This window comes from Mirounga angustirostris, unplaced genomic scaffold, assembly GCF_029215605.1.
Source record: "Mirounga angustirostris isolate CCGP_5_RB_7025 unplaced genomic scaffold, mMirAng1.0.hap1 SCAF_15, whole genome shotgun sequence".
Lineage (NCBI taxonomy): Eukaryota > Metazoa > Chordata > Mammalia > Carnivora > Phocidae > Mirounga > Mirounga angustirostris.
Window position 1 is genome coordinate 28,972,646 of NW_026991723.1, and position 24,587 is coordinate 28,997,232.

Consider the following 24,587-nt stretch of genomic DNA (forward strand, 5'->3'; position numbering starts at 1 on the left):
TCTTATCTTGCCGACGTGGTCCTTGCTGAAATTATTTGGTTATTTATTTTGCCTCTCCTGCCCAACCCCCATGACCATGGTAATTATTCATAAAACATCTGAAAGAAATCACTAAATCTGTGCAATTATCAAGCCATTGCCAGTTTATCCCATAGAATCTATGTGTACCTGCTTTTTATTGAATATTTTTACCAGGACTAAAAAAATAATTACCAAATTAGCCATGTGCCAAAAATCAGCGTAGTTTTTTTTTTTAAATCATGCTTAATTTAATGTTGTTAGGTGTTGATGAAAATAACCTCTCTGGGACTGACCTGATTCACATATAGAATATTAGGAGAGGAGGAAATGAAAAAATTTTCTCAAGGAATGTATTTTTTGATTGGGGTGAAGGCTTGTAATAATTTCCAAGGATCCAGATAAAATTTTATCCTAGCCCACTGTCAGAACAGCAGGAGGCCTTTTTTGTTTTGTTTTTGTTTTTGTTTTTTGGGGTTTTTTTAATTGTCTTGTGTCCCTTTGGTTTTAATCTTTTTTCAGACATACTGTAGAGGTGAAAAACTGAGACTCTGGCATTTGATGCTAGCCAACTTTGTCTGTGATCAGCCTTGAAGGAAAGCCCTCCTTGTCCAGTTAAGATTTGTAAATTGCCTTTACAAAATTGCCAACATGCTGAAGGGAAGAGGAAAGATGGATGAAAGAACTGAAAAGAGGTGGTGAGGGAAGGAATAATCTTAGGAAGCATTTTTCTTTTTATGTTCTCCTGTTGTGGAGAGTGGGGAAAAGCTTCTATCATGAGTCCACTCCAGGGGTGTATGCCAGTTTACAAAAAGAACCAGGAAAACTAGCATGTCATGGTTAATGATTAGGTCATGAAAGGAGTAAGAAGGGCCAGCCAGTAGAGTTGAATCCACTAATAGCTGGTATAGCATTGGGGCCAAGACTCTCTTTGGATTGGATGGAGTCTAGACAGAACATCTAGAACCGTGAATGGGCATTCACATAGCCCATGGGAATACAGGCACCATGACTTAGAGATGCTTGAGGTGGTGGGGTTTTGTGATCCATTGTGATTCTTTAGACCTGTTGTCCCCAGCATTGGTTGAGAGCCTCCAGCGAGCTGCTGGGTGGCCTCCAGATCTCAGCCCTAAGGCAGGAGAGGCAGATGACCACCTACCAGGAGGCAGAACAAGGTTTCTTAAAAATGAAGCAAGGTTTCTTGGGGACCTCCTGTACTTATCCTATATTGACACAAAATTCTGGAACATTGTGCTCTGCATTTCTGTAAAGAAAGATCCAATTGTAATTGGAAAATGCAAAAGGGCAGAATTAAGGCTAACTCTGAATTTCCTGCTTCTCCTGCAATTCAGTTCTCCCCCTTGTCATTGAGTTAATGTCATCCCCCCCCATAATTGAGCATAAATTACTGGACAAATATGGGATAAGTTGATATGGACTCTAAGGAGATAATGAAGCAAATTTAGTAAGAAATTATCAGTACAGCACTCAGATTTTTAAGAAGCAAAAATACTGTCAGTAAGCCAATGAAATATTTGCAAAGTAATCAATATATCAGATTGTGATAAATCAATTTCTAATTTAACCTTTTAACAAAATGATTGTTAAAATTATAAAAATAATGACTTTAAGAACCTCAAACAAAAATAATTCTTCACATTCTAGATATTACTCATTTCCTTTTTTTCTCCATATACCCACTGCAGGTCCAAATGTGAGACATTCGATTTGGAGTTGTCCCTTTCCATTATGACTACATGATCCATGTTCTTCATATTAGTTTTGTACTCTTTGTATCATTTATTGTAGGTGAAGCAGCAGTAGACAAATAATGACTTAGAAGGAGAACAGAGGTTAGGAGAAATAAATCTTTCATTAGTACTCCTAATAGGGAGACTTGGCCTCTGGAAGAAATGGCCCTAGCCACCTGTAAGCACACAGGGACGGTGGCTCTGCTCAGTGCCATGATGGAGAGAGAACACCTCATCATACAAATTTTTCGCAGATTTCCATTCCTCTCTAATTCCATCTGTTTGTAATACAGAGGTCGGTGCTGCTTCCATCTCACACTGTGTCTTAAATGGATCTCATCAGAGCCCTGTGCTGACCCTGGATCTGCAGACTTGATTCTTGGGGGTGGGGCGGAGGGTGTGGCTTCTTTCTGCAGGAATTCTGGTTTGGTAGCATCCTGTTTGGTCATCTGGGCTTACACAGAGGCCCCTCTTTAAAGGACCCGTTTTAAACGATTATTTTCAACTTATTAAAATAAAAACTTCAAGTGTAGATCTTATTGATTGTTCAATATCAAGTCCAGAAAGTTAAATATTGTTCTTCTCTGTCTCATGTTCTGTATTGATCCAAAATGTATCTTCTTAAACCCTTCAGATAACTTAGGGTTACCACTAGCCTTGGGTCACTTAGCAAATAAAAATGCACAGCTCCCACTTAAATTCAAATTTCAGATAAACAACAAATAATTTCTTAGTGTAAGTATGCCCCCAATTTAACTGGGCGTCCTGTATTTTATCTGACAAATCTGGTTGAGACCAAATCAAGATTCTAGAATTTATGGGCTGAAAAGATTAGTCACAGTACTCAAGGTGCAAATTAAATATAAATGTAATCTTGAGCATTCATATGTGAATTTTTTTAGGCCTATGGTATTGTGGTTATATTTTTAAAGAGTCCTTATCTTTTAGAGTTATTTACTGAAGCATTGATTGATGGTGTTATATAACATTTGGGATTCACTTCTGAATAATATAGGAGGCAGCTAAGAGGTTAGGACGGATTGGCTGTGGGTTGATGGGTACATAAAGGTTAATTAGACTCTTCTCTACTTTTGAATGTATTTGAAATTTTCCACAGTACAGGAAAAAATAGATGTGTCTAAGTTATGTGTTTAGGTTGAAAAAAATCTATTGTTGAAAGATCCAAAATGTGAAGCAATAGGAGATTGCACAGTGTCACTAGAAGTAGCTTCAGACTGAGGCGGGGGCCCACGAGCCATTTTGTAATTGTGACATCTTTGTTCCTCCACTGGGATATTAATTGTCTTGATCTTTGTCTTGATCTTTTGTTGGTTGTTTTTGTTTTATATATATATATGTGTATATATATATATAAAATATATATATACGTATATATATACATATATATATATATATTTTTTTTTTAAAGTAATCTCTATACCCAGTGTGGGCCTCAAACTCACAACCCTGAGATCAAGGCTCGCATGCTCTACTGACTGAGCCCCTAGGCGCCTCTGTCTTTATCTTTCCATAGAACAATGCAAGAATGTTGCAAGTTAGTTCCTAGCCTCTTGTTGGAGTTGAGAGTGTTCAGGTGTCACAGGATCTCTAGGGAAAGCTGGAGAGGAGGAAAACGTGGTTAAGTAGAGAGGGGATAGTGCTTTATGCTATGGTCAGCCTTTTGAAAATAGTTAAACATGAAATAAACTGTTGGGTTAGGTCAAAATAACAAACAGTACATTTTTCAATTTGCGGTTTTTACAAAAAAAATCTCTTTAACTGATTGGATTGAAGCCCTGGTAAATTAATAAATATAGAGTATATAGTCTAATAAGTCAACACAGACCTAGCTTCCCTAGCAGGTGAGCTGTCAGCAGCTGGGAGCACTCGGGCTCTGGCACGATTCTGGACAGTGTTATTTATTGATGGACATCTTTAATGGTTTGCTTTTTTCTTCTTCCAGGATTTCCTTCAAATGCTGTTGGAGAATATCCCAGAAGAAAAAAGGTGAGGACCGATTTAGGAATTAAGAGCCCGGTTTTACTTTTAATGTTAAAAATGACCCTGCCATTGTTTGGCTTGTTGCAATCTAGAAAGTTCAATCTTCGTCTCTTTTTTTTTTTTTTTTTTTATTCTTATGTTAATCCCCATACATTACATCATTAGTTTTAGATGAAGTGTTCCATGATTCATTGTTTGTGCACAACACCCAGTGCTCCATGCAGAATGTGCCCTCCTCAATACCCACCACCAGGCTAACCCATCCTCCCACCCCCCTCCCCTCCAGAACCCTCAGTTTGTTTTTCAGAGTCTATCGTCTCTCATGGTTTGTCTACCCCTCCGATTTCCCCCGCTTCATTCTTCCCCTCCCGCTACCTTCTTCTTCTTCTTTTTTTTTTTCTTAACATATATTGCATTATTTGTTTCAGAGGTACAGATCTGAGATTCAACAGTCTTGCACAATTCACAGCGCTTACCAGAGCACACACCCTCCCCAGTGTCCATCACCAGTCACCCCATCCCTCCCACCCCACCCCCCCACTCCAACAACACTCAGTTTGTTTCCTGCGATTAAGAATTCCTCATATCAGTGAGATCATATGATACATGTCTTTCTCTGTTTGACTTATTTCACTCAACATAATACCCTCCAGTTCCATCCACGTGGTTGCAAATGGCAAGATCTCATTCCTTTAGATGGCTGCATAATATTCCATTGTATATATATACCACCTCTTCTTTATCCATTCATCTGTCGATGGACATCTTGATTCTTTCCACAGTTTGGCTATTGTGGACATTGCTGCTATAAACATCAGGGTGCACGTAGCCCTTCGGATCCCTACTTTTGTATCTTTGGGGTAATACCCAGTAGTGCAATTGCTGGATCATATGGTAGCTCTATTTGCAACTTTTTGAGGAACCTCCATACAGTTTTCCAGAGTGGCTGCACCAGCTTGCATTCCCACCAACAGTGTAGGAGGGTTCCCCTTTCTCCGCATCCCCGCCAACATCTGTCGTTTCCTGACTTGTTCATTTTAGCCATTCTGACTGGTGTGAGGTGGTATCTCATTGAGGTTTTGATTTGGATTTCCCTTATGCTGAGCGATATTGAGCACTTTTTCATGTGTCTGTTGGCCATTTGGATGTCTTCTTTGGAAAGAGTTCTGTTCATGTCTTCTGCCCATTTCTTGATTGGATTCTTTGTTCTTTGGGTGTTGAGTTTGATGGGTTCTTTATAGATTTTGGATACTAGCCCTTTATCTGATATGTCATTTGCAAATATCTTCTCCCATTCTGTCGGTTGTCTTTTGGTTTTGTTGACTGTTTCCTTTGCTTTGCAAAAGCTTTTTATCTTGATGAAGTCCCAATAGTTCATTTTTGCCCTTGCTTCCCTTGCCTTTGGCGATGTTTCTAGGAAGAAGTTGCTTCGGCTGAGGTCAAAGAGGTTGCTGCCTGTGTTCTCCTTTAGGATTTGGATGGACTCCTGTCTCACATTGAGGTCTTTCAACCATTTGGAGTCTATTTTTGTGTGTGGTGTAAGGAAATGGTCCAGTTTCATTCTTCTGCATGTGGCTATCCAATTTTCCCAACACCATTTGTTGAAGAGACTGTCTTTGTTCTATTGGACATTCTTTCCTGCTTTGTTGAAGATTAGTTGACCATAGAGTTGAGGGTCCATTTCTGGGCTCTCTATTCTGTTCCATTGATCTATGTGTCTGTTTTTGTGCCAATACCATGCTGTCTTGATGATGACAGCTTTGTAATAGAGCTGGAAGTCCGGAATTGTGATGCCGCCGGCTTTGCTTTTCTTTTTCAATATTCCTCTGGCTATGCGGGGTCTTTTCTGGTTCCATACAAATTTTAGGATTATTTGTTCCATTTCTTTGAAAAAAGTGGATGGTATTTTGATGGGGATTGCATTGAATGTGTAGATTGCTCTAGGTAGCATTGACATCTTCACTATATTTGTTCTTCCAATCCATGAGCATGGAACGTTTTTCCATTTCTTTGTGTCTTCCTCAATTTCTTTCATGAGTATTTTATAGTTTTCTGAGTAAAGATCCTTTGTCTCTTTGGTTAGATTTATGCCTAGGTATCTTATGGTTTTGGGTGCAATTGTAAATGGGATCGACTCCTTAATTTCTCTTTCTTCTGTCTTGTTGGTGGTGTATAGGAATGCCACTGACTTCTGTGCATTGGTTTTATATCCTGCCACTTTACTGAATTCCTGTATGAGTTCTAGCAGTTTTGGGGTGGAGTCTTTTGGGTTTTCCACATAAAGTATCATATCATCTGCAAAGAGTGAGAGTTTGACTTCTTCTTTGCCAATTTGGATGCCTTTGATTTCTTTTTGTTGTCTGATTGCTGTGGCTAGGACTTCCAATACTATGTTGAATAGCAGTGGTGATAGTGGACATCCCTGCCGCGTTCCTGACCTTAGGGGGAAAGCTCTCAGTTTTTCCCCATTGAGAATAATATTCGCTGTAGGTTTTTCATAGATGGCTTTTATGATATTGAGGTATGTACCCTCTATCCCTATACTCTGAAGAGTTTTGATCAAGAAAGGATGCTGTACTTTGTCAAAAGCTTTTTCTGCATCTATTGAGAGGATCATATGATTCTTGTTCTTTCTTTTGTTAATGTATTGTATCACATTGATTGATTTGCGGATGTTGAACCAACCTTGCAGCCCAGGGATAAATCCCACTTGGTCATGGTGAATAATCCTTTTAATGTACTGTTGGATCCTATTGGCTAGTATTTTGGTGAGAATTTTTGCATCCATGTTCATCAGGGATATTGGTCTGTAATTCTCCTTTTTGATGGGGTCTTTGTCTGGTTTTGGGATCAAGGTAATGCTGGCCTCATAAAATGAGTTTGGAAGTTTTCCTTCCGTTTCTATTTTTTGGAACAGTTTCAGAAGAATAGGTATTAATTCTTCTTGAAATGTTTGGTAGAATTCCCCTGGGAAGCCATCTGGCCCTGGGCTTTTGTTTTTTGGGAGATTTTTGATGACTGCTTCAATTTCCTTAGTGGTTATAGGTCTGTTCAGGTTTTCTATTTCATCTTGGCTCAGTTTTGGTAGTTGATACATCTCTAGGAATGCATCCATCTCTTCCAGGTTATCTAATTTGCTGCCATAGAGTTGCTCATAATATGTTCTTATAATTGTTTGTATTTCTTTGGTGTTGGTTGTGATCTCTCTTCTTTCATTCATGATTTTGTTGATTTGGGTCATTTCTCTTTTCTTTTTGATAAGTCTGGCCAGGGGTTTATCAATCTTGTTAATTCTTTCAAAGAACCAGCTCCTAGTTTCGTTGATCTGTTCTACTGTTCTTTTAGTTTCTATTTCATTGATTTCTGCTCTGATCTTTATTATTTCTCTTCTCCTGCTGGGTTTAGGCTTTATTTGCTGTTCTTTCTCCAGCTCCTTTAGGTGTAGGGTTAGGTTGTGTACTTGAGACCTTTCTTGTTTCTTGAGAAAGGCTTGTATTGCTATATACTTTCCTCTTAGGACTGCCTTTGCTGCATCCCAAAGATTTTGAATAGTTGTGTTTTCATTTTCATTGGTTTCCATATATTTTTTTAATTCTTCTTTAATTTCCTGGTTGACCCATTCATTCTTCAGTAGGATGCTCTTTATCCTCCATGTATTTGAGTTCTTTCCGACTTTCCTCTTGTGACTGAGTTCTAGTTTCAAATCATTGTGGTCTGAAAATAGGCAGGGAATGATCCCAATCTTTTGGTACCGGATGAGACCTGATTTATGACCTAGGATGTGATCTATTCTGGAGAATGTTCCATGGGCACTAGAGAAGAATGTGTATTCCGTTGCTTTGGGGTGGAATGTTCTGAATATGTCTGTGAAGTCCATTTGGTCCAGTGTGTCATTTAAAGTCTTTATTTCCTTGTTGATCTTTTGCTTAGACGATCTGTCCATTTCAGTGAGGGGGATGTTAAAGTCCCCCACTATTATTGTATTGTTGTCGATGTGTTTCTTTGCTTTTGTTATTAATTGCCTTATATAACTGGCTGCTCCCATGTTAGGGGCATAGATATTTACAATTGTTAAATCTTCTTGTTGGATAGATCCTTTAAGTATGATATAGTGTCCTTCCTCATCTCTTATTACAGTCTTTGGTTTAAAATCTAATTTGTCTGATATAAGGATTGCCACCCCAGCTTTCTTTTGGTGTCCATTAGCATGGTAAATGGTTTTCCACCCCCTCACTTTCAATCTGGGGGTGTCTTTGGTTCTAAAATGAGTCTCTTGCAGACAGCATATCGATGGGTCTTGTTTTTTAATCCAGTCTGTTAGCCTGTGTCTTTTGATTGGGGCATTGAGCCCATTTACATTCAGGGTAACTATTGAAAGATAGGAATTTAGTGCCATTGTATTGCCTGTAAGGTGACTGTTACCGTATATTGCCTGTGTTCCTTTCTGGTCTATGTTGCTTTTAGGCTCTCTCTTTGCTTAGAGGACCCCTTTCAAGATTTCCTGTAGGGCTGGTTTTGTGTTTGCAAATTCCTTTAGTTTTTGTTTGTCCTGGAAGCTTTTTATCTCTCCTTCAATTTTCAATGACAGCCTAGCTGGATAGAGTATTCTTGGCTGCATATTTTTCTCATTTAGTGCTCTGAATATATCCTGCCAGTCCTTTCTGGCCTGCCAGGTCTCTGTGGATAGGTCTGTTGCCAATCTAATGTTTCTACCCTTGTAGGTTACATATCTCTTCTCCCGAGCTGCTTTCAGGATTTTCTCTTTGTCTATGAGACTCGTAAGTTTTACTATTAGATGTCAGGGAGTTGACCTATTTTTATTGATTTTGAGAGGGGTTCTCTGTGCTTCCTGGATTTTCATGCCTGTTTCTTTCCCCAAATTAGGGAAGTTCTCTGCTATAATTTGCTCCATTATACCTTCTGGCCCTCTCTCTCTTTCTTCTTCTTCTGGGATCCCTATTATTCTAATGTTGTTTAGTCTTATGGTATCGCTTATCTCTCGAATTCTGCCCTCGTGATCCAGTAGTTGTTTATCTCTCTTTTTCTCAGCTTCTTTATTTTCCATCATTTCATCTTCTATATTACTGATTCTCTCTTCTGCCTCATTTATTCTAGCACTTAGCGCCCCCATTTTTGATTGCACCTCATTAATAGCCTTTTTGATTTCTACTTCGTTGGATTTTAGCTCTTACTTCTCCAGAAAGGGTTTCTCTAATAACTTCCATATTTTTTTCAAGCCCAGCTAGTATCTTTAAAGTGATGATTCTGAACTCTAGATCTGACATCGTACTAATGTCCATATTGAGTAGGTCCCTGGCAGTCGGTACTACCTCTTGTTCTTTTTGTTGAGGTGATTTTTTCCGTCTCGTCATTTTGAGCAGAGGAGAATAGATTAGTGAGAGAACAAAATGCTAGCAGAGTAAACCCGTCCCCAGAAAATATACTTTAAACAAATCAGAAAAGACCTGAAGCAGTGGGATAAGAAAGGGAAAGAGAGAAAAAAGAAAAAGAAAAAGATAAAGATAAAAACAAAAACAAACAAAACAAAACAGCAACAACAAAAGAAAAACCAGAATGTGATCAAATATGATCTATATGGTATATAGATCAGTGCCACACACTAGATTTGGGGTGTATTTTGGTCTTTTAGAAGAAAGTGCCTCCCAAAATTTTAAAGAAAGAAAAACTTATATATGTACAAAAATAAGGGTTGATATGATGAAGGGATGGAATATGACTGTAAAAATGGAAATTATAAAAAATTTTATAAAAGGAATTGATAAGAAGTTGTTTGAAAAAAGAAAGAAGAGGATTTAAAAAAAGAAAAAAGAAAAAGAAAAAAAAAGGGAGAGGATGTGATCAGGCAGGGGAATAGAAAACACCATATACTAGAGATTTTGGGTATATTTTAATCTGTTAGAAGAAACTATCTCAAAATTTTAAAGAGAGAACAACTTATATATATAAGCCAAAAATATGGGTAACTAATATGAAGGGATAGAATATGAATCTAAAAATGAAAAATAAAAATGTTTTTTTTAAAAAAAGGGATTGATAAGATGTTGGTTGAAAAAGGGAAAAAGAAAAATTCAAAAAGAAATAAAAAGACAAAAAAGACAGTTAAAAAAAATTAAGTTTAAAAGACTAAAGAATCATGGTAAAAAAGCCGTGAATTCTATGTGCAGTAGTCCCCTAGCGCTGGAGTTCTGCCGTTCTCATTGCTCGGTAAACTTGGACTTGTCTGGCTGTTCTCGCTGATCTTCTGGGGAGGGGCCTGTTGCCGTGGTTTCCAAATGTCTCTGCCGGAGGCGGAATTGCCCCGCCCTTGCCCCCTCCCGGCTAAGTCATCTGCTCGGGTTTGCTCTCCGGGGCTTTTGTTCCCTGCGAGCTTTCCATACAGCTTTGGAGAAGGAGAGTGAAAATGGGGGCCTCCCAATCTCCGCTCCGGAGGAGCCGAGAACTCGGGCCCGCTCCTCAGTGAGCCCCCAGAGAAAAGCCGTCAGTCACTCCCGTCTCCCTCGTCTCCGGCCGCACTCCGTGCTCACCCGGCCTGTGACCGCGCGCTTCTATCTCTGGCACCCGACCCCGGGTGGAGTCTCCAAACCCAGCAGATCCCTGCGGTGCACTCCCTTGCGGCTCCTCCCGGGGAAGGAAGGTGAGTCTCCCCGGATCTGCCGCTCGTTGGGTCCCTGCTGGAGGAGCAGGGGCCCGACTGTGCCGCGGATCCCGGTTTATGGCAACCCCGAGCTGAGAGCCCGCGCCTGGGCTCCGTCTCTGCAGCCGGCTTCCCTGCTCCGATCCCTGGGAGCTCTGTCACACTCAGGCACCCCCGGTCTTTCTGTGACCCCGAGGGTCCTGAGACCACACTGTCCCGGAGGGTCCACCCCCCGCTTAGCCACCAGAGTGACGTCCCTCAGCGGAGCAGACTTTTAAAAGTTCCGATTTTGTGCTCCGTGGTTCTATCACTTGCCAGAAGCGGCCGACGGAGGCCCCTCCCCCGCTGTCTGTCCTCCCGAATATCGCCGCGGATTCACTTCTCCGCACGTCCTACCTTCCAGAAAGTGGTCGCTTTTCTGATGAGAGAGTTGTTGCTCTTCTTTTCTTCGATCTCCTGTTGAGTTTGTAGGTGTTCAGAATGGTTTGATCCCTATCCAGCTGAATTCCTGAGAGGAGACGAAATCCAGGTCTCCTACTCCTCCGCCATCTTGCTCCGCCCCCCCCTTCAATCTTCCTCTCTTAACAGCAGTAGGGACCTAGCCCAGGACAATCAACCAGCCCTAGAGCTAGAGGTCTGCTTGGATATTGGGAGCCAGGGCACGCAGCATTGGGAGGGCCCAGAGTCAAAAGCCTGAAAGTAGTATGAGAGACAAGCCAGGGACACTTCGTGGCCTCAGCTGCTGTGAAAAGAAGGGAGGAGAGGAAAGTTCTAAGTTAGGGTTCTCTAGTTAACACAGTTTAATATAAGGAAATGCTGTTTAATTGAAGGTAAAAGTGTAGTGTAGTAATAAGAGCCTGGGATTTGAAGTCAGGCTCTCCTAGGTTCTTACCCCAGCATGGCTCCTTCCCAGCTCTGAGATTCAGAGTGAGTTACTTCATCCCTCCAAATTTCGGTTTTTCACCCTTGGGAGGAATAAAAGAGATAATATCTGTGAAAAGTAGGTGTTCAATCAGTGATTGATAACAGTTATATCAATAGTCATCTTCTGTGCCTCAGGCCCTGTATACAGGATCTACATATAGTAAATCATTTAGTCCTTATTACAGTACACCCCCACCCCCCCAACACCATCATCATAGTGGGTATTGGAGGGCAGTACTTCCTATATGCAGGCCCTCAGGTAATCCTTCATCCAACACTATTTAGTGCATGACATGTCTATCCCTATTTTCCCAGTAAGAGCACTGAGGTACTGAGGGGCTGACCACGTATAGGAGGAGGAGGTTTAGGACCTACATCAAAGTTTACACTGGGTTCATTCCAATCCTCTCCTTCTAATTTCCTATCTTAATTTAGACACTAGAAGTGAATACCCTGAAACATAATTCCCAATAGCAAAATTGGTATTTAACGTTGAGGGGGGGCATCTTGAGAAATTAAACATTCCTTTGAAGAAGAGCCAATGTTCTTCTCCTTTCTGATCCACAGATTTAACAACGTTTTTATGCTCATAATAGGTTTCCAAATGTGGAAATGAATTCTTTCACGCAGACACTGACTTGGACCCAGGCAAGGCCATCCTCCATGTAGGTGGGCCAGCTTTATAGGCAGTCCAAATGGAGTGTCTTAAAGGGAAGGTGGCAGGGTTTGAGCCACCAGGAGGTGACATGCAAATTCAGGGGGGTATCCAGGGGCCATGAAGACATGAAGATTTTTTTCTAAGTGTTAGACTTTTGCCTGGCCTTTTGTTTAAACTCCCCATCTTCCACCTTCTACTTCCAATTCTGGCTTCAACTGTTAGAAGTGTTATTGTTATCCGCTTGTTTTTTTAAATTAGATGTGAACACACACACATAGAGCAAGCCAGTGCATCATACAAAATGAACATACCCATATGATTTGATAAGTTCCTTCATTTCTACCTCTTTGTGTTCATGCCTTTTGATGCTGAAGGAAGTCTTATACAGGGAGATTGCGTGGGGCTTTAGTAAATGGCCAAGATTATTAGCTCTTCAGGAAGCTGCTTGAAGGAAGTGTGGCTTGTTTTGGTAAGTCTGAAGTGTTTCAGATTTACCATCCTTTCTTTTTAAGCAGACATACGGATTTTCTTCATGCAAAATCACATCAGATGTGGCCATTATTCCTAAGGTCAGGAACAACAGTTTACCTGCAAGACATTTTTTTCCCCCTTTGCTTCTGTACCTGCCCTGGAGTAACTTTTCAGATTCCCTGATAAGATGGAGCAGTTTCTTTAGAAACTAATGCAAGAAAAGAAAGACAAGACAATTACTAGAAATGGTGTATTCTTATTACCAGTGTGTACTATACACTCTTTTGGAAGAACTTAGGACACAAATATAGCAAATTTCATGGAAGCAACAAAGTGCATTTTTAATTGGGAAGGGCTTCTTTCTTTTTATCCTCTTCCTAATAAGGTTATGAAGTTCATGGGGATGGCCCTGAGCCCTCTGGCTCCGAGGGCTCCGGGGGACTGGGATCTTATCATTGTGAATATTTATCAAGGGACACACTGTTGAGCCCACAAAGAGACTTTTGTTGGGATGGTCTCTGTTTAAGGGTGGCCACCGACCACCAACCTTCACCCCCTGAGAGGACGCCTTTCCCAGTTAGGGTCATGTTTTGGCTAGCAGGTTTAAGCTTCCTTTTAAAATTCCCCTTAAAAGTTAAGGCGATTTCCTTCCTGCAATGAATCTATTTCAGCAAGTATAGCAGAATATTTTCTGAACCTTGAACATCTTTCCTGCTAACTAATGTCAGAATCTAATTCAGCTATTAAAACAGACTGTTTGCCCTTTTACCTATGCAGCATATTGTACCAATTTTATCTGGGTCTCCAAAGGCCCCACACCTACCCCCGGAGCCTCTAATCTATAGCCCGGCTGCAAACTGATCCTTGGGCACGTCTGTCAGGCACGTGAGCCATTGTGAGCGGGGCAAGGTTCTTCAGATTAGACCAGCCACTTAGTGTTCAGGGGCCAGTCTCCTCTGTGTCACACTGTTTTGCGTTGTTCTCTTGCTTCGATTAATTTAACATTATCTATTGAGCGCCTCCCCTAGCAGGCTTTAGGCTGGACACTAGGGGACAGAAAGGAATAGATTCCATGTCCAGCCTGCAGGGAGCTCCTAATCAACATGAAGATATGCATGAAAACAGATCGTTATGATTCAGTGTAGGAGGTACTTTTGGGAGTTTCAGAGTCCTTGGTGCACAGGGAAAGGCCCATGCGTCCTAGCCTCAAGCCTTCAGGCAGAGAAGTACACCGAAGGTTCTAAGTAGGGGAGTGCCATCAGCAGATTGGCAGGATACTCTGGGGGGCAATGTGGAAGATCGATGTGGGCAGGGAGGACTAGAAGTCATGAGACCAATGAGAAACCTAGACAGCTGTTCACTCAAGAGATCTAGAGCTGGAACCCGGGCAGGGATGTGGCAGTGGCAGGAGGGTTTGGGAATAATGAACAGATCTGAGGGATATTCCAGAGGGGCCACGGATTAAGACTTGGTTGGTTGGTTTTGAAAGTTACGTGGAGGAATCCAGCGCAACCTGACCTTTCTTTCTGGGCCACTCAGTGACCCTTTGGAGTAGTGCTGGAAGCAGAGGGGGCTGGGAATTTGTCTCGGGAATCCATGTGGGGCAGGGAGTGGGAGGGAGAGCATTTGGAGGTGGAGGGGAGGGAGTGAGGAGTTGTGTTCTAGACATCTTCAATGTGAGGTTTCTGTTCAAATGTTGATGTTTTATGAGACCAAGGGAAGAAAAAGCTGAAAGTGCTTAGAAGGAAATCTAAACAGACCCTGGGCACTAGCTGGCCCTGATGCAAGAGCTCCCTGCCCAACTAATACATCAACCCTATCAACTGTGGCTTGCTCTTCCTTTTTTTTTAAGATCTATTTATGAGAGAGCAGGGGGAGGAGCAGAGGGAGAGAGAATCTTTTTTTTTTTTTCAAAGATTTTATTTATTTATTTGAGAGAGTGAGAATGAGAGACAGAGAGCATGAGAGGGAGGAGGGTCAGAGGGAGAAGCAGACTCCCTGCCGAGCAGGGAGCCCGATGTAGGACTCGATCCCAGGACTCCAGGATCATGACCTGAGCCGAAGGCAGTCGCTTAACCAACTGAGCCACCCAGGCGCCCCAGGAGAGAGAATCTTAAGCAAACTCTGCACTGAGCGTGGAGCCCGACGTGGGGATCAGTCTCACGACCCTGAGATCACGACCTGAGCCAAAACCAAGAGTTGGACACTTAACCAACTGTGCTACCCAGGCACCCCAACAGTGGCTTTTTCTTTGCTCATCAGTTATTATGTGTGCACGTCCCTGTGTTTGGTTTCATTCACTGCCCTGCCTCCCCCGTGGAGCTAGGGAGTGCTCGCTTATAGATGTGACCTCAGCCATTCTCATTATCTGCCCGAGCACAAATGACTCCTTTTGATCGAGAAACAAATAACCATGTGCAGAGTTCTGAGACGCACACTATTTGTATCCACATGTAGAAAGGGAACTTAAAAACCTAAACTACGAAAATTTAAAAATCTGTGAGGAATGTCGGTCGCACTGCCGAACGAGGGCTTTTCCATTTCAGACCCTGAGCACCGAGGGCCCCAGTGCTTGCGTTCATCCAGTACCTGCACTTCCAGCGTTCCTTCCATCTGTGGTTTAGTTCACGTGACAGTTGCGGGGGCCTTAGAAAGTTGTGAAAGTTGTGCTTTCCTTCAGAGGCACGGATAGAACGCGATCGTGAGACTCTCAAGGGCTGCAGGTGGGAGCAGAGAGCGGTGAGGACCTCTCTTCTGATCGGCCGCAGGTGATAGGCACAAGTGGCAGATAGAGCTGCAGGCCAGCCCAGCCATCCGCGTCCCTCGGCCCTCAGAAATCAACTGAACAAGCAATACAGCGCGTGCAATACCATCTTCACACGAGCCCTAGGCATGTTAGTATCACAAAGGGAAGAGCCCCTGCCTTTCAACTTTCTCCACTTGAAACCCAGTTATTTCTCTCACCCGCATTATGCCACGGTGTCCAACATATTCTCTCCCCTGCTGTGCTAACTATGTGTGACCACTTTTATAGCTCAGAGGGCCTGGAGACAGATGCCTGAAACTCAAGAGTGGCCTTACAGGATGTACGAGTGCAGAGAGGGTACTCTCCAGCCAGGGGGTAAAACAACCTGCTGTTCCAGCTACCCAGGAGGCTTGGGTAATGAGGCGCAAGTACCGCTCACTAGTACAAATATGGGGGCATGCAGTCGTGGGTCTGTGTACTTCTGGCTATCTGTATAAAATCAATTTCCATAGTGATCAGACATGCAGAAGAGTAATTTCCTGTAAGTCCAGGGTCCCAGCGAAGTGGAAATGCTTCTGCTTGTTGTTGTGATTATTTAAGCCACATGATCTCAGAGGGGAAACATTCACCACTGGCTTAGACTCTGAGTGTCTTGATCTGAAAAAGTCAACTTTTGCTTTACCATGGCTATCTATCCAAGTCCAGACCTAAAAATTCACCTGCACCGTCATCTCAATTACTACGATCAAAACAGCAAAAACTATGGAATTGTTACTTTTTCCCTCCAAACAGTCTGCAGTTCATTTCTTCCTTGCTGATTAAGCATTATTGGGGTGCCTGGCTGGCTCAGTTGGTAGAGCATATGACTCTTGATCTTGAGGTTGTGGGTTTGAGGCCCATGTTGGGCATGGAGCCTACTTAAAAAAATTTCAGCATTATCACACATCTCTCATAATTTCCTTGGGAAGTAAGCCACTTATAGTACCTTCATTTTTTTTTTTTTTTTTTTTTTTAGCAGTTGAAGTTATTGCTTTCATCATTCTCTCATAGTTTAAAGTCTCATTCCCTGTTAGCAATCCCCAGACAGGCATCAGTGTGGTTCGATGTCTGCACTGGTACTGGGAATCTAGAAACCTGGGTCTTTTCTTTAGCCCTTTGTCTGGCCTGACTTTGGCCAGTCTTCTTATGAGGCAGTTTCTCCATCTGCTCAAAGCCACACAATAATTGACACCCACTTCACAAGGATATTATGAGGAATGAAGTGATAATGGTTATAAGATGCTGTGAACTTTTCCAAAGGAAAGTGATCTGAAAACACATGTTCTTTTCATTCACGGGAGAGTGTCTTTTGCTCCTGGATGCAGCTGAACGATGAACTCTCCTGCCCTTACACTTTTGCTCCTCCCAAGGGTCTCCCCATCTCTTCAGAACTGTAAATGAAGGGCAGACAAACAGGGTGACCACAGCAGGGGCCAGGCCGCCTTCGGCAGGAGAGATGTGAGCAAGAAGGAGAAGGCAGGGCTGTTTGGTGCAAGTACAGGCCCTCCTTTTCCACAGGCTTGCCTGTCCCCAAAAATCACAATCGATGTATCATGATACCTAAGTTCAGCATAGAAAGAAAAGTGGGGGCTTCGTAGCCAGGCAGCATAGACTTGGATCTGTGTGGCCTTGGTTAAGTCCCTTAACTTCCCAGAACGTGCATTTGCTCATCTCTGAAATGGGGATACTAATATTGGTCTTGTGCAAATAATGTCAAGTTTAAATGGGATATTCTTTCTAGTGTCTGGTACACAGTAGGTGTTCAGTAAGCAATAGCTACTACTTTTATGCCTTTACTTGGTAGTGGGCAGAGGGGTTTTTGTTTGCTTTGTTTTTGGGGCCACTCCATAATAGGACCTGTGTGTACAAACACTAAATATGGCAACGCAAAATTTGCCTTATTACTTTCCAGTGGAATAACCAACCACACAGTTGGCCCGGCCAGCTCTTCAGGTCATAGACTGTAGCACAAGTTGTTCACAATCTCCACTTTGGTCTCCCTGCCTCCGGCCTCTTTCCCTTCTGTTACTCCTCCTCGACTCCCTTTTGTTTGTGCCATTCTGTGGACATGCTCCGAGCCTCCTCGATGAGGCCAAGGCTCAATGGCAGGATGTCAGGGTTCTCACAGAACACCCCTTTTTTCCCTCACCTCATTCTGTGTGCCTGCCCAGTTGACCATGGCTTTGGACTTTCCTGCTTCTGCTCCCTTTGCCCTGCATGCACTTTCCTTCCATTTTGCTGGCTCTGCACCATCGTTGGGGACAGCACAGCCTTCCTCCATGACATGGTTCAAGCGTTGCTTCCTTGAAGAAGACTCCCCTGACACGCCTCCCACCGTCCTCCTTCTAGCTGAGCCACCTGAGGCAGCCAGTGCCTCTTGCATACGTAGTCCCACATCTCTGCATTAGCGCTGGTGGCACTGTGGGCGTGCCTGGTATGTGTCCCTATCAGACAGTGCAGCCCTGGGGGTTCCCAGCTCAGCCCTCCACAGAACCTTGTGCCCTGTAGGCATCCACTGAACCAATGCTGCAGGGAGAAGTGTTGCCCATTCTTTAGTTTTCTCTGGTGAAGACTTGGGCCTTGCTCAGTGACATTCCAGGGCTCAGCGCCCCGGCCCCTCCCCATGCCACCCTTGAAACTGTGTGTTTGGGGGCGCCTGGGTGGCTCAGTTGTTAGGCGTCTGCCTTCGGCTCAGGTCATGATCCCAGGGTCCTGGGATCGAGCCCCGCGTCGGGCTCCCTGCTCAGTGGGAAGCCTGCTTCTCCCCCCTCCCATTCCCTCCGCTTGTGTTCCCTCTCTCGCTGTGTCTCTCTCTGTCAAATAAATAAATACAATCTTTAAAAAACAAAGCAAAACAAAAAACTGTGTGTTCCAGCTAAAATTCCCTGAAGGAAATTTATGTCCACGTCCTCTTACTCGCTCCTCCATGACTATGCACAACAGCTGTTTGCCCTCTTTTGTAAAATCACTCAAAAATGGCCATGAAGTCACTCCCAGACTTCTCTTCTTCAGGACATTGAACCCCAATTCCCTCGACCCCCCTTGTGGACCCAGTGTACTCGCCCCTTTGATCCTCACTACGCTTCTTGTCTAAATCCTTTCTAAATCCCCTGTCTTCCTCTCAAGTTGGGCAAGATTTAAGAATGCCCGTTTTCCTAGAATGCCACAGCTCAACAAAGCTTGGGTCAGAGTCAGCCTCTTGCGTTGGCTTTCCGGAGATCGCTGGAAGGAGGGTGACGGGAGCTCTTGGCCCCAGGGCTCTGGAGGGCTCCCGACATCCCAGTGCCCCTCTCTGGCTGGAAAGGAAGCAGATGAATGGGCGACTTAGGAAAAGCTTCAGGGAAGGAAGGACCCAGGAGAAAGCAGGCGTGCCTCTCAATCAGGATAGACAACTTAGAGCACCAGCAGATCCCCAGCTGTTGAGGCCCCAGGGCAGGAACCCAGCACCACCAAGTGAACCCCCCCTCCTGGGTGCCAGACAAGGTGGGGATGGTCTGCGTTCCTTCCCCACAAGAGCAGGCCTTCCACGGAGCCTCTTACCTTCAGCGGAAATTATACAGTCTGTCTGCCCTTGCAGCCTTGCACGTTTCGTTAGAAAGCAAATCAGCTTTGAGTTCCTCAGACACTTCTCTAAGGGGCCCCTTCAGCCCTGCTCTCCTCCTCCTCCCAGCAGACCAGTCAGGCCTGTGAAGGGCATTGCCAGCACCTCCCAGTGCGGCCGACCGAGCCCAAAGAAGAACAGTGATCTGGATCTAAGGTGCTCTGAGAGCCACCTCCTCCCTTCCAGTCACCCACCCACCCACCCCTGCCCCACGTGCTGCACACGTGCATGCACACACATGCCTCCACGCTCTGCGTCACAGCAGGAACTTGGCCGCTCGCACCTGGATTGATGCTGTTGAGTGACCACGAAGAAGTAGTGGGGCAAGGCTCGGGGATGGTGGCCCCTGTGGGCACCTGCATACAAGGCACGCCCAGTAATTCCACTGAGCCCGCGAACCTGGAGGAGCCCAGCGCAAGCATCCTGGGGAGGTCATTGTTCTCCGCTTCTCCACTTCTGGCCTCTCCCCTTCCCCAGTCATCCCACAGATGGGCATCATCTTGAAATGAATCCAAACAACTTACTCTGCGTAGTCCCTCCTGCCCTCCGTTTTCTTTGGAAATACTAACAGTTGTGCCCTTCTGCAACATTTGCTTTTGCCCTGGCCCAGGAAGACCAAGGCACACCAGTGACTTGCTTCTCACTGGGGAAGAGAAGGTCGCAAAAATATCAGTCAGCCCCTTCTTCCCCAACCCCATCCAGGCCCGCTTCTCCCTCCCTTTCTCACTACTGCCCAGCCTGGAGCATAGCCCAGGAGGTGAGGGAGCACTGGCTTCAGCCCCTTAACATCACAGATGGATGGCATTGTGTCTTTCCACAACTTCTCTGCAATCCCTAAAGGGAGGGAAGGAATATTATTTATATATATCTGTGTGTGTGTGTGTGTGTGTGTATGTATATATATATGTATATATATTTATGTATGATGTAGAATATAATATATAAAATTTTTATAGGTTTGGAGTTTAACACATTGGGAATCTCTTACTGGGAAAGGTGGTTTTTAAATTAAAAGTGAATACTTTTTATTGAAACAAAAGTGAAATGTTTTCATTCATTCAAATAAAAAATATCTATGGGAAGCATCTTTTATACCAGGAACTGGTCTCCATTCTGGATCTTGAGAAGTGAGTCAAACAGCCATAGACCCTGATCTCAGAGAGCTTCGATCCAGTGAGGGGACAGTTAAAGGGCAAGTAATGAAATAGAAGGCAGGCACGCAGTGCGGAATGCCATGGCGCAGAGGGCAGGGAGCGTGGTGGATGCCGCACACACAGCCTGGGACAGGGCTCGGGAAAGGCCTCTGCGAGCGGGGAGATGGAGCAGGGGCCAGGGGTATCTAGACAGGGACTGTGGTTGCTTTAAATGTCATTAGCCCAGGAACACAGGAAGATGCAACCTAAGGTCTGTTGACCCTAAATATACTGGATACTTCACGAATTGAAGGAGTATTCAAATCAGCGGGACATGAAACCAAAAGAATTGGAGCTGACTTTGGGTCAGACTTAACGAGCAACTTTTATTTCAAATAAAGCAGCCCGTGGGCCTGCTTACGCACACTCCCCGCAGCCGGGCCCCTCTGCGCTCTGACAGGGGATTGTGCCATCTGTGCCTGCCACAGCCGCCGTCACGATAAAGTTCAAATTTCATTTTGATGTGCTAAGTGCTGGAGCGTTCCGATTTCACTTTGCTGCCAATTGTGGAGGAAGCAGTCGTGCCTGATGTGTCCTCTCCTCCCTGAATTGAGGCTCCCAACCCAACAGTTCCTCTCAAGGCATTAAGAGCACCTATTACAGTGTGCCTCCGATTTTTAGATCCCATCGTGCACATCCCTGTTGACCGAAGCTGCGCTGAGTGTGACTGAGTGCCCTCTGCACTTGAACCTGGCACGGCGTTGCTTTTCTCCAGGGAACGGGTACTTCTCTGGAAGATCGATGCTGTGATCTACCCGAATAGTTATAGAAAAAGGTGCTATGTATGTAGTAAGTGCTCTGTACCATTTTAATCCTTGACTTTTTGCTTTATTTTTAAAGGCTTGAGTTGTCTGTGGAAAACATCTTCCGAGACTGGCTTGAGAGTTCTGGAATACCACAGGTGGGCTCAACATGACTGCTCAGGAGGGTCTGTAGAGGAGAGTGAAGCTTGCTGCTTAGCGTATCAATTTTGACAATGATTTGTTTGTATGTGTAGTTATAAAAGTAACCATCTTACTGAGGTGGAGTATCTGTAAGTCAGGAAAATGATGGTCTCCCACCCTTTTCCGCCTGCGATCATGGTGTGTGCCTCCGGCCTCTGCCTCAGGGGACTGTGGGGCTGTAGGTGGGCATGCTGGTTGACCTTGAACTGTGTGTTAAGTGAGATCTTGCAAAGTGTGGTGTACATTGTGGGTGGTGTCACCAGGCAACACTTCAAGGCCACCGGTCGGTTGAGCAGGTGGTCTCCAGCTCTGCTTTTTGGATACAGCCAGGTGAGTGAGTGAGCTGGCTTGTCTACAGCTTTCCTCTGACCTATTATGCCCTTAGTTCTCCATCATTTCCCTGCTGCAGCTGCCCCTCAACTTTCTCGCCTGGTTCTGCATCCCTGCCTCAAGCTGGTGTGATCCGAATGAGCCATGTAGATTCATTTCTTCGTCTTATGGACCGGGACCTATCCCAGCTGAATGGTTGTTCTACTGTCTCCCTCCCTTTCAGCCCATTGGCACGTCTGAGGGAGAGACATTCCCGACCAGTCCCAGCTCCATGGGAACTGCCTAGCTTGGAGCCTCGCCTCCCTCCACTCTCCTCCCCAGGTCCTGTGCTTTCTGGAGCTTGACGGGCAGCCCCCGAGGGCCGACCCTTGCCAGAGCATAGGCCCTGGGAAGTTGAGGGTGGCATCCCGTGTGGAGCTGATCAAGGGACCCTGCAGACCTGGAGCTTCCCAGGCTGGGCTGCACCCCCGCCCCCCGAGCAGCTGCAGACCCATCAGAGTGAGCCCTAGTGTCTGGGAGTGGACCCCCATGGCTGTGAGAAACTCTGCCCTGGGCCCAGGCAAGCAGCCTCCTTAGCCTGCTCGTTTCTAGTTTCATGGCTGGTTATATGAGCTTCCCCTTGGGAGTGTCTGGATGTCAATGAATGTCTGTGAACCATGAAATTAAGGAACAGGAGGGGCTGCTCTCCATTACCTTTTCATCCCTCTCTTCACATCTTTGTCCGTGCTATCACACAGGGGAAAATGTCGGCCACCAGCCGCCATGAACTTGTTCCTAAAAAGGATGCAGTGCCTTCTGTTCGGGGATGCATGTCACCTGTTAAAAAGTTATTTATTTGGCCCAATCCTTCTGGGAGCAAAAAAATAAAAAATAAAACCCTGAGGTCTAAAAAAGCAAAACCAAACAGGGGTGGGTAAGGCAGCAGTCCTGGGAGGCAGCTCTGTCAACTTGTATGTGTTATAGTGAGGTCCTGGGATTTCTAAGACGGGGGCTTCCGAACCCGGCCATTTACTGCGGAGAAAAATCTCAAACACAAAGTTAAGGTTTGTTTGATCCCAAATAGCCAAGCGTTGCCTTCTTGTTTGAGATGGGGGCAGAGGGCATTCGCCAAAGCTGTGGGCCTTGTGTTCCGAGGCCGGGCTGTTGCAAGGCACCCAGACATTCTTTCCATGGCCTGGAAACTGGAAAGAGTGGGGAGCTCAGAGAGCAGGATCCCGAAATTTCCTGGCTCCACACAACAAGACCGCTGTATTCAACAGTTAGCCCCGAGGGAAGAGAAAAGAAAGAGTCCTTAATCGAGTGCCCAGAAGCAGGCGCACCCCACTTGGGCTGTAACACTGGGGCTGACCCTCTCAGTCCCAGGAGGCTCCCTAATTTCCCCTGAAGAGAAGGAGGCTTTGCCACCAGCAGGAGGCTTTTGCTTTTCATTAAAAGGGGGAGGGGCGCGGCGAAGGGAGAGATTTGCCTCTGAGCAGTGCATTTTTTCCAAGGTCTAGTTGCATTTGTGACAGCTTATAGTGTAGACAAGAATTTCTGCTATAAACTGACGAAACCTGCTGTCAAAACACAGCCAGGTGCAATGAGGCCAGCCTAGCTATAAATTGTCTTTAAGACCCAACTGGTATTTCCTTGGGCGCTTAACTGTTCAGTAAAAACAACAGCGTCAGACAGAAAGGACCCTGATTTAGTGCACATCTTTCCATTGGTGAATGATCAGAAGGCACCTTTTCATCTCCGTACCCATTCTCTGCCATTGTTTACATGGTTGATGATGATTTACTCGCTCACAGTCCTTTCTGCACTCCTTGAGAGTTCCTTCTCGGTTCCACTTCAGTGAAAGGCTCTGCAAAGGCCCGGGACCCTCTGGGTGCAGCCAGCTGGCGGTGAATGGGACACCTTGTTCTTTGTCCCCATCATTATAATATAAAGTTACGAGTGTGCTTGGCCGGGATTGACAACCAGAGCACTGAAATCACTTCGATGCTCTTTGTTCTCGTTAAAAATTTCTGTCCACCAGCAACTGAAGTCATTCATGACAAAAGAGTCACGTTCTCCTGGTAAAGTTTTCATTCCACAGGTTACAGAGGCTTTTTGTCTCCTCTCAGGAAGGCTTGCCTTGTGGTTGGCCTCGATTTTCCTTTTTGGGCACACTGAATGGAAATCATTAAAAAAAATGTGGAAATCACTTCAGCGGCAATAAAAGTAAGCATGAGCCCCAAAGAAGTAAAAGAAATTGGATCCAAACCTCTTTAAAGAACACCCAACCCTGTAACCTTTGGCTTTGCAAACAGATTTAAAATTGATTGTACCATCAGTATTATAGATTATTTCCTTTTATGACTTGTTTTTTTCTGGTTATAGAAGTATTATGTATTTATTTTGGAATATAAAAAGTTCAAAATAAGAAAATTAAAATGGCCCAGAGATAATTTTTTGATATAAGTCCTTTCAGTCATTTTTCTGGAGGTCTGAATACATGGTTTACCCTTTCCTTTGTCTCCCTTTTTAAAACTCAAATAATGTGTTCTCTGTAGCAAGTTCAAGCAATAGCAAGATATAAAAAGGAAAAGCCCTTGCCCCCATCAGTCTTTCTCTGCAGAGATAATCCATGCTGGCTAACAGCATGGTGTGGGTCCTTCCACACATTTTCTGTGCTATACAGAATGTAGGTGCATATCCTTTTTAAACAAAATTAGAATCTTATTATCCAAGCTGAAAGTTCTCATTTAAAAGTATATCTTAAGCAGCTTTCCTTATCCTTTGATATAATTTAAGAGCAGTAATTTTCAACAGCTGCCTAGCCTTCTAACGAATAATACTGTAATTTAATTTACTCCGATTCCCTCCTCGCCCCAAATAGTATACATTATTTCTAAGAAAGTCGCCCATTCTGCTAATTTGACTGTTCTCTAAATAGATATTGACTTCTTTTAATGTCTGCCCAAGTGTCTCTTCCAAACCCCCCCACCAGCCTGTACGCACATATATTCCAATTCCTTTTAAAACATTTATGTGCAGATATGTTAGAAATAACTTTCCCATCCAGCCTTTTATCTGTACTTCCTTATTTTAGTTGCTACAGAATTCTCTGACTCCTCTTTTTCCTTGAGTTCCTGGCCACATTGCCAAGTCCTGGTATCCCTATATACATATTTATTACATTTCGAATTTTCTTTCCTTTCCTATCGCCTCCCCCATTTTTTTCATTATATTTTGCTTGGACCGGTTCAGTAGCTAATTGGTTTTTTAGCCACGA

General features: G+C 44.3%; 1 protein-coding gene across 20 annotated transcripts in view; it reads left to right on the top strand.

Annotated features, from left to right (window-relative positions):
* The window catches only part of AOPEP (aminopeptidase O (putative)), a 354,373-nt gene that overhangs the window by 232,062 nt on the left and 97,724 nt on the right, over nt 1-24,587 (top strand). For all 20 annotated transcript variants that reach the window (XR_010407860.1, XR_010407861.1, XR_010407862.1 and 17 more), the window contains 2 exons: nt 3,733-3,776; nt 20,898-20,958. Coding sequence is in view for 8 of the 20 variants with exons in the window: in XM_064579971.1 (XP_064436041.1) it covers nt 3,733-3,776; nt 20,898-20,958 (105 nt within the window). In the remaining 12 variants the exon portion in view is untranslated. The remainder of the gene's footprint in view (nt 1-3,732; nt 3,777-20,897; nt 20,959-24,587) is intronic.